This window comes from Aphelocoma coerulescens, chromosome 2 (genome assembly GCF_041296385.1).
Source record: "Aphelocoma coerulescens isolate FSJ_1873_10779 chromosome 2, UR_Acoe_1.0, whole genome shotgun sequence".
Lineage (NCBI taxonomy): Eukaryota > Metazoa > Chordata > Aves > Passeriformes > Corvidae > Aphelocoma > Aphelocoma coerulescens.
The window spans coordinates 61264080-61274581 of record NC_091015.1 but is presented as its reverse complement, the minus strand read 5'-3'; the positions used below and the strand labels follow the sequence as shown (position 1 = coordinate 61274581).

Genomic DNA, 10502 nt, shown 5'->3' with positions numbered 1-10502 from the left:
CACTCACCCGCCACCACCGCCCCCTCCCGGCCGGGCAGCGGCGCGGGGCGGGGCCGGGGCGGGCCGCTCCTCTGCCCGCCCTCAGCGGCGGTGGCGCCCGGCCTCTTTGTGCCGCCCGCCCCAGCACCCGCTGTCCTCCGCCTCGCCCCGACCGTGCTTCTCTCGGCTCCCGCCGCCGACGTTGCTGCGGAGGGGGTCGGCGGGTCAGCCCGCCCCCGCCCTGCTGCGGGGCTTCCCCGCCTCCCTCCCCGTCCGCCGCCGCTTTACCCCGCCTCGTCCCTCTGCCCCCGGTGCGGGCTACTCGCCGCCGCCTCCCCGGGCTGCCCGTGAGCTCGCCGTGCGCGCTGCCGCCCGGAGCTCCTCCGCCGTCGGGGATGGCGCGGCTGGCAGCGCCCGTGCGCGCTTGAGGCGGAGGGGCGAGCCCGCCGCCGCCGCGGGAGGAGGAGGAAAAGGAGGAGGAGAGATGAAGCGCTTCCACCCTGGGGTCGCGCTGCTGCTCTCGCTGCTGTGGGAGGTGAGGTGGGCCGTGGGGGGAGCGCTGCCTTGCGGCGCCTGCGGCAGCCCCGGGTTCACCATCGGTCGCGACCTGGAACTGCGCGGCCGGCGGAGGGGACCTGCAGCCCTCACCCAGCCGGGGGGCGTGCGGGGGGAGGTGATTTATTTTGGGGTTAATGTCTTTGCCGGAACGGGCTTGGCTCCACAGGCAGTGCGTGGTCAGGGGTGCGGGGGAGCTGCGGGGCCGAGCTGGGCGAGACCCGGAGCGGGTGCGGGTGCGGTGGTCACGGGCGTTCGCAGCGGCCGGGCTCGCCGGGTGTCCGGGGTCTTACTGCAAGAACAGAGGGAGATTATCCGCGGTGTGATGGAGCCGAGTAAGACGGGACCTCTAGGCAGGGACACAAGCTGCTGGAAGCTGCCCGTTCCGAGCAGACTGGCAGACTCTCCAGCGTGCGCCTGTCAGTAAGGGTTAAACGGAAGGTGCATCTTTTATTTTCATTTTAAGTAGCCTTTCGTGGACAAAGTGTCCATTGCGAAGTAGGTAGAGGTGCGCCGGCATCAGCTCAGGAGGAGCCGTGGCGGCACCGAGCAGCGTGGTCAAACTTCTGGGAAAGCCTGGATAGCGCAGCTTTCGTACTTACAACAGTCAAACAAGCAAACAAACAGTGAATTAGGAGCTTTCACTAATTGGAGGGGGGATTTGTGCCATGCAGCTGTAGAATCACGGAATAGTTTGGATTGGAAGACACCTTAAAGATCGTCTAGTTTCAGCCTCCCTCCCATGGGCTGGGGTGACACTGGATCAGGGGGTTGGGAAACCAGCTCTTCTTTTTCAGTGGGCGGATCGGTAGATGTTTTCTGGGGGCCAGCTGTCTCTTGGTGTGTGGTTTAACCTTGGGGCTGGGGGCAGGCAGGGGAACATCAGTAGCCCCCCGGGACAGAGCCGTGCGGGCACGCTGCCATGTGCAGCTCCCGGTGGCAGGTTTGCCAGCGTGCTGGAGTCATCGCCGGGACACGTGCGGTGGCAGCGTGCCGGGGTGACTTCGGAAACACCCGTGGGCTTGTCTTAGGTACATCTTTACATTTATAAAGCCCAGAGGCAATGCAGCTGAAAGTGTCAGAGAGGTGAAAGAGCTGTGTTGCCTCTGTGGTGGAGCAGTTTAGACAGAAAATTAATTAATTTTTTTTTGAAAAACAGCATGCCACCAAACCCATACATGGAAACCAGAATGCTGGCTGTGTAATTACTGCTTTTGCTAATGGATATAATTCATGAAAATGATGTTTACTACATGTTTATGCCACCTACGTAGATGAATGATTTCTGGTGTGTTGCCCACTACGCCATCCAGCATCATCCCATTAAAACACTCACATCAAAATCACCTCTTAATGTAAATAAATGTAACTCTTCACAAATTAATTGGTTTGCATCTCCTTACCCTGGCTGTAAACCTGGCCCTGATCCTGGCCCTCAATTACTCTTGACTCCACAGCAGCTCTTCAGGAATAGCAAAATGTCGATTGAATGAAACAAACACCACCATCTCCCTGAGGGGTTTTGTTCATCTGAAACTGTGAAAGGTTTCACCCCTCCAGGATCTCTTTGATTGGATGTCTCTGCTCTCTTAATATGTATTCTGCTGAAAAAGATCATTTGTGCCTGAAAAAAGTAATTTGCATAAATCCTCATTGGAGCTAGCCAGTGTTGCTGTCATTTAAGCTTTTGTACTGGTTTTAATTGTGGGGTTTTTTTCCCCCTTTTTCTTTTAATCTAGAATGTTTGTTTTGCCATGTGGTTTTGTGGATTTTTTTTTCTTTTTTGGAAATGCTTAGGTTACCTATTAAAATAAGATACTATGTAAATAAGGTTGTATTCTACAGGCCCAGAAACAGAGTGCTGGGGGTTTAAATAACTAAGTCGGAGACATGTGGTTGTTTCGAAGGTTTTAGATACATGAAACTTTCTCTGTCTTCTGCACAAATTCTGTACTGGATATTATCTGAAATAGCATTGCTGCAATTGTTTTAAATCTGTTTGCAGCTTCAACATGATCTTAGTTATTACTGAACAGAGCATGAACTGAGAAATACGGTTTTCATTCCTTGCTTTGCAAAAGGCTCTGGCTGTTACCCAGATACTGTGGGGAGGAACCCATTTAGTCCGTCAGAATGCTATGTAGTAGTTTACTGATTCTAACCAAGATTTCCTTGGTTAGACTACCCAAAGTACTTGTTGAAAATGTTTGTGTATTGCAAAACCACTCTTTCTGGTCATATTGATGAAAGGAATGAACTCCTTCACAATTAAGTGTACATCAAGTTCATGGTGGGTGTGAGTTTGGATGTGGGGAGTGTGTGTGTTTGTGGCTTTCAGGTTGGAGCCTGGTCAGTAGCTGGCTGTGCCAGTCTCCCACAAGGAAGTGATGGTTTGCTGTTCCTGATGTAAAGGCAGAAGATGCAGAAGAGGGGCTGAGGGGCAGGGGAAGGAGCTTCCATATGCTGGTGGGTGGTTTCATGAAGGTGACTAAAGGCATTACCGTTGAAGCAGGATTTACACATAAGAAATTGCTGGCTCTTGATGCTAAAATACCAGTCCTTGTTCTAGACAAGCTTGAGATGCACTAATTACAGAAACACCCAGAGCACTGTGGTGGTGGGAGAGGGGAATTAATTTTGAGTTTTCTTCTTTGACGAGGGTCTTTCACTGCAACCACAGAGACCATTGTGGAAGAAAAATCTCCAACCCCAGGGCGCAGAAAGCTCTGCTCTGAGAAGACCTTGTTTTTAGGGGAGAAAAGCCAAAGATGCCATGTGTTTTGCTCCTGACTTAATTGCAGTTGAACAGCTTAACAAGTAAGGTGAAATGAGGTGGACAATTTGACAGGTAATTTTGGTTCTTGCAGGAAGAAATGAAGAGTGTTGAATCTTTATCTGTCTTTTTCAAATTAATTTGGCTACTTGGAGATAGCAGTGTGTTATTAGCTGCAGTTGCTTGAAATGCCCTTTTTTGCCAGGAGCCTGGATGGCTGGTATACCCGTAGTACTGGAGTATGTGATTTCTGCACTCACAAATAACCAGTGGTCTTGCTTGCTAGCTTGGCTTGTGGTTCTGTCAACAGGACAGTATTTTGTCTCAGCTGGCTCTCAGTTTTATGGAAAGATTTGAGGAGGTCCTTGAAGTGATGCCTGTTTGGGGCAAATATATCAAGATTTTCTGCTTCTGTTTTATTGGTGATCCTAAGGGCTTTGGCTGTCTGAACTTAAATGTGACTTTAATGAATAGTGATGTCTTTGGAATGGGGAAAAAATACAACTAAACAGGCAGTCCCCCCACCCCCCCCGATGAAGCAAGCTTATTTTCAGCCTGAATGAGGACACCAGTGTCTCTGTGGGGCTTACTTCTCAGACTGAGTGCTTGCTTTCTCCCTCACAAGCTGTAGAAGTGCTGGATGGAGGAGAGCTCAGTTGCTGAAGCTCAGCTCAAGGATGGGGAAGCTGAACAGAGCTGTTTCAGGCTGAGAGAGGACCCTGTCTGTGCTGCAGTGGTAATAAAGGTGTTTTATTGTTACTGCTGCAGAGAAGCTTGCTTGAAGGGTAGCCTCAACTTTCAGAACTGCCAAATAATTTTAGATACCTAAGCCTCTGGTTGGCCCATATGTTGTATCCAGGAGAATCTAGGAGCTAACGCAATGGTCAGAATATTTAAGTGAAGCTTAGTTAAGGTGAGTGAGGCCTGCAGTAGTCACTGTAGGTGGTGTGAGCTGTGTGTGAGAATCCCTCTAGAAAGGTTTCCACGTGGCTATAAAAAATGGAGAACCTCACTTCTGGAAATACTAGTGTTGATATTTCTACACACTGAGTTTCTCATTATTGAGAATTATAATGTGGATGCTGGTAGAAACTGATAATTTTGGATGGTTGAAAAAAGTGATCAGTATAGTCCTCTTGTTAATTTGTCAGGTGAAAGATACTACATAAGAGTCAAGCGCCTTTTTTAAAAAGAACAAGAAAATGGACGTGTCATAGGAACAGCAAAATGTGTTATCTTGGAAGAAAATTCAAACACTCCCGACAGTCTGTCATACAAGATTTGTTTAAGTAAGAGCAAAGTTGGCTGGTGCTCCTCAGTTGGTTAACTGCTGTGTTGAGCTCTTTTAGTATTATTTTTGTAAGTGGACTTCAACCAGAGAGATTTTATCAAATCAGAGAAACTGGAAATTTCTGTCCTTCCTGAAGAGGTTTGTTTGTGGTTTTTCTTTGATTGGTTGTGGTTTTGGTTTTTTTGGTTTTTTTTTTTAATCTCTGTAGGAACAAGAACATTAAGATGAGAAAACCCACCAGTCTTAAAGAAAAAACCTACACATTTTGATCATGGTAGGCACAGGTACAGTTGAAGAATTCATGAGGATTTATGGGGACCACTCCATCTTCCCCACCCCCTCATTCCCCCCCTCCCCCATTTCTGGTATTTTTTTCTATCCATTAGTGGTCAGGTTTTCCTTTATATAAAATACTGTAAAAGTGTATGTACCCTTGAATGTACAAATGTGCGTGCACACCAGTGTTGTTGCCTCTGTGGTAGCCCACTGATACTGCCCTAATGATGTTTTAACTCCTGTTCTTTCAGTAAGGGTTGGGGGGGAATAAGGGGAAAAGTCTATCCCAAAAAACCTGAAAGAGAGTTGTTAGTGTAGATGTGTCCACTAACCCTCTCCAGCTTTTCAGTTTTGGTTACACAATGGACTTAGCAGCTTAAACAATTTCTGGTGGGTTTTTTTCCTTACCCTCCTGCAGCTGGTTGCAAAGCAGCTATTGCATTGCTGAGTGAAGGCAGGAAAGAGCTTACTTACAATTTATGGTTTGGGGATCCAACTGGTGCTGGCAAGCCTTCCCTGCCTCTTGACAGCAGTGAGATGGGCTGTGATTTCCAGGCGGGAGGACTGAGCTCACACACTTTTCTCACTTTGCTCCTGCTGAGGAGGAGACAGATTCGTGTTGGTTGTGGGAAGGGAATGGGTGGCTGACTGCCATTTGCATCCTCTAAGAGGAGGTGCAAAGGGTTTTTTTTTTGGCTTGGTTGGTTTGGGGCTTTTTTGTTTAAATTAGAAGAAGCATCTATAAAATCTGTTTATATTTTCTTATGGCAGCCAAAAATATTTAGCACTTTCTGTTATGCTTTCTTCATAAAAGGGAAGTCCTCTGTCTCTCTTTTCTCTAGGTACTTTCCACTTAGCTAATGCAGGTGGCTGAAAGGATGTGTTAAACTTGAAGGCAAGCCCTGAGACTTCAGGTGCTGTTTTAAAATGGATTTAGGTAAAATTGGTGAAAAAAGGGGTCAGTTGAAACTCTTTGGTTTAATACAAATTCATTTTGTATTCACTCCGCTAAGAAGAGGTTTAGAAAAACTGCAGTGAGTATGCCCATGTAGAGGCTTGCTCTGGTCATCCGTGTAGGCTGAGTTTACAGGCAGAAACAGAGTAATGCTGAGCTTATGCTACAGAATTTAAAAAAAAAATTATATCTTGCTGGGGCAAGGTGGCTACCAATTTGCTTCAAATTTTTTGTGATATAATGTAAAATCCATATGAAAAACCATTACATAAAGCTTTTGTGTCTAATTTTTGATGATGCTATTTTGCTTTGCTCAGCAATGCAGCTGAGTTTGTTCTGCTGAAGGTTTTGTTGAAATCCTGTTAGAGTTTGTCATGGCAAATATAAACTCTCTTTGGACTAGCAAGAGGCAAAGTATTTCTAAAAGCTTTTTTGTGTTTGCTTGTATAGTGCTTTTTTTGGAAAATGAATCTTAGGTCTGTCTGAAGACACAGCCTGGGATCTTGGGCATTAAACAGCAGTTTCAAGACAAGGGAAAGCTAAGGTCTTAAACAGTGGGTATTATCACTTTCCTGGCATCAGAACAGTAAGATATGAGATGAAATGCCATGACTGGTACTTCAGAAGGGCATGAGAGGGGAATCTGGGTTTGTTGAGTGCTTTTTCCTTTTTTTCTTTCTGAGAACAATGTATCTTGACAAGTTTCTCACATATTAAATGGAAGAGTTATCACTGCTGAGTTAAAAATGTCTTTCTTCAGAAGCCTGTCTTCAACTTTGTGCTAAATAGGTGTTAGTTACACCTGTGTTTTAAATAGCTCAACTAAAAATCTCTTTCTCAATGACTCAGCTTTCAGTCTGGTAAATTTTTAAAAGAAAAGGAACTAGCAAGAAGCAGTTACTAATCTGTATCTCATGCAATGAAGATGTGGGTTGCTGCTGGCAAGGGTGGTCTCTAATCCCTGGCTTTGCCAGCTCCCGCAGGTCTAGTGACCCTGGGACCACAAAAGGATCATATCACCCTACTGATGCCATGAATGACTAAGCCGCAAAAAAAGGACTGGGGTAAAGAAGTGAGAGGGAATAATTTTCCATTGGTTCAGCAGAGGTTTGTGCCGTGGTATAGCATCATGAAACTTGCTGCAAGGGAGGAGGAAGAATGTATGGCTTGGAGCAGGAGTGCTTGTTTTGGTAGCACGCTTCTGATTTCAATACATTAGGTGTCTTCTAATGGGAATCATAAAATCCCTTTGGTTGGAAAAGACCTTTAAGGTCATTGAGTCTAATAGTAAACTTAACAGAGCCATATCCACCGCTAAACTGTGTCCCTAGATGATCCTGCATACGTACTGGAGTGGAAGGCAATCATGCAGACCTTTTCCATGCTCTGCTAGAAGGGAAAACTAGCAAAGCCTGATTTTTTTTTTTTTTCCGTTCCCTGAATGATGACATTAGATACTGTTGTGGAAAAGTTAGTCTTACCATTTTCCCAAATCACCTGCCAAGTGTCTCTCAGAGCAGAAGTGCTCTACCAGGAGCTAATGGCCACTGTAGCCTTTCCCATCTGTGGGGCAGGAGAGGGTCATGGATGGAGACCGTTTTTCTGGAGAAGGTCCAGCTTCAGTTGCAGCATGGGAGGGACTGTTGTCCTCGGGTCCAGCCAAAGGTAACAACAAACACAGCATTCCTCTGCTGTACCTTTCACCTCTCTCATTTGGAGGTCTAAAATAATCCCAAAACCTTGGCCTTTCATTGAAAGTGTCTGTGAAGTGATCTGGGCCTTAGTTTCAAAGTTCAGAGGCAGTGGAAAGTGGCCATTTGTGAGGGGTGATGAAGTGGGGTGGTGGGAGTGTACCTAGACACCAGTCCTGGCTGCACACTCTGTAAGCAGCTCACCCTTTCCAGCTGGAGTAGGAATGATGGCTTGGTCTTCCACCTCTGACATTGATAGGCGTCGGGCAACTAAAGAGCTGGCAATAGTTTTGAGGATGGATCCTTCCTTGCCAGGTCTTGTGCTGCTGGAATAAGATGTGAGGGCTGTGGACCCCAGGAATGTAGCCAATACCTCTAAACATTTGTCTTTCTAAGGCAATTACATTTAATGTTTTCTTATGCGTTTCTAGTTAGTTACATGCATTGCAGTCTGTTTGGATCTTCCCTGAGAGTATGAAGAAGTGGAGAACCCTGAAATGAAATGATTATGAGAGGAACGTGAGCATGTGGGAAGGTGGCAGGGATCTCACTGACAACAGACTGAAGATGGGTAGCACGTGTTATACTTGATGTGAGAGGAGCGTTTTGTTGCACATGTTCATCTTCCTGGGCCTCAGTCAGTGGCACTAAAACCTAAGGAAGGGTGATGCTTTTGTAGACGTTCTCTGCTTAGCTTGGTCTTCCCAGCAGTGTAGTTACAGTGACAGGCTTGTGCTGCTGTGGGGTTAAGAGCAAGTAGTGTGCCTGTGATCCAGAGGGTTTGGTTGTCAATAAATAAGGAGCTCTGTCAGGGAATGTATACGAGCAAAGAAAAATTAAATCAATGACTGTAGTAGCAAAGATGGGCTTCTTTTGAGTTGCTGAAAACTTGGGTTTTTTTGGCTGGCACAGTTGTGTCTTTCTGCATGCATGTCTGATGGCTGTAGGTAGACCAACAAAATCTGTCTGTGTGTCCTGGTTGGAGTCTGTCTTTCTCCTTTTCTGGACAGAAGATTCTCTTTGTCTAACTGGAGGAGGCCAGATGTTTATACCTTGCTGGTTTTAGCACAGTCCCTTTAGTATCAACACAGGAGATTGATATCCAGCTGTGCAGCACTGTTTAGACATGGTGATTCGACAACAGACATTGTAAGGGTCTCTACCTGGGGAATTGCTCAGGTGTTGCTCAGTGTTTTGTTTCTCCCAATTTTTTTAAATCTCTTCACTAGAGTGGATAGAAAACCTGTTAACTTAGTGAATTCCTTTCTGCTTTCCTCATGGTACCTGTAAATGTGGAAGCAGGCACTTCTCACTGTGGTTGGTGGGTGACTGTAAGTGCTTCAGCTTTTGATGCAAAAACCAGGCAAGGATGAGTCAAGCATTTTGTTTCATTTCTGCTCCTCAGGGGGAAAAATGCATTGCTCATCGCTACAGATAATTATCTCAATACTGGTATAAGTGAGATCCAGGAATTCACTGCTGGCTCTCTTTCAGTGTGAGTCCTCAGCTCAGGGCACTATTTCCCTGCTGCATTTGGAGCCAGGGGTTTAACCCATTACAGGAATGGTAATGGGTATAAAAGTCCACCTTCATTTGTTCAAGTGCCATTAAGTTTGGCAGAATCTCAGTCCAAAAAAGAGGACACATGATCTCTGAACATGCTGCTAGACAATTGTCTAGCCTAAAAAAAAACCAAAGGGGAAGGATGGGTGCGTAAGAAGTTTTAAATCTACTTTTTCAAGGTCTGCTTTTCTTTTTCAGGCTGACATAAGATACTCCTATCTTGAGTGCTGTCTTGCCTATCCCAAACATATATTAGTAATGATAACCGTGATTTTCAATGTTTTGAGCAGCAATAGTGCAGATGATGCCTGCTGATCCTGAACTATCAAGCAGTGCTGTCGTGATGGGCCCCAACGTGTGCAGTGGGGTTTTGCATCAGGGACCCCAGTTCTGCTCTGATCGGCTTTTTGACTAAAGCAACTCACATCTCCTGGCTGTGATACAGAAGTACTAATAGCGTATGAGATTGGGTTAAAACTCTTCAGAACTGGGTCATCCTGTAGTTTGAGATAGTGGAAGATAACATTAAGCTGCTTCATTTTTTTTTCTGTAGCTGAAGCGATAGTGGTCTCTGTTCTTAAACTCGTGTGCATGCATCCCTGCATAAAGTATGTTATAGTGCTACTCTAAGCCCGGGTGTTTGCCTGCATATTTCTTAGAATGACCTGTATTACTAGGGAAGCTAGGGAGCAGGGGAAGCATAAGTGCCTAATAATAGCCAGATACTACAAGTTGCATAATGTTGAGGAAAACCTAAGGCAGTTTGGGGCTTTCGCATAATGCCAGCACCATGCAGCCAGCTGAACTTAACGCTGAACTTGCAGCATGGTGATGGAAAAGTGTTTCAGGATTTGCAGGTGATCTATGGATCTCGGAGCTTCTGTTTTCTGAAATCCAGGTCTTAGATTTTTTTCTCACATGCTGTGGGTAATACTTCTGATGGTGACTCCTTAAACCCCAGGGTGAATTTTCTTAGCAAGTTGGGTCTCACTACATCCTTTATGTGGCAATCGTCTGGATAGGTATCTGCAGTGTTCCTAGAAGGCATTGGATGGACTCCTGGAAATGCTGTAGGAGACACATTGGAATACGCCCAAAACCTGGCTGGTGAAACTTCCTGGTGTGGCTATGCTGACCCACCCTGCTGGCTCTGTGAGCGAGTGTGCCTGTCACAAGGCACCCTGTGGGAGCACATTTAGGTTGCAGCTTCACCTGGCTTTCCCTGTGGACAAAAAACATGGGCATAGCTGTGGCACAAAGCCGGGGGGATTTGGATTAAGCTTGTTTTAATTCTGTAGTAATCTTGACTTCCTATTTTTATTAAAGCCCTAATCCTGGGCTCTGTCCAAAGGCCATTAAAAGTCAGTGGAGACAACCCACTTCCTTCCAGTGAGTGCTTGGACAGGCTGCCTGGAAGGT

General features: G+C 46.1%; 1 protein-coding gene across 1 annotated transcript in view; it reads left to right on the top strand.

Annotated features, from left to right (window-relative positions):
• The first annotated feature begins 100 nt into the window (after window positions 1-100).
• VOPP1 (VOPP1 WW domain binding protein) overlaps window positions 101-10502 on the top strand; it is a 61911-nt gene continuing 51509 nt past the window's right edge. The window contains exon 1 of the mRNA XM_069007761.1: window positions 101-514. Within this exon, the coding sequence (XP_068863862.1) occupies window positions 464-514 (51 nt within the window). The 5' untranslated portion in view covers window positions 101-463. The remainder of the gene's footprint in view (window positions 515-10502) is intronic.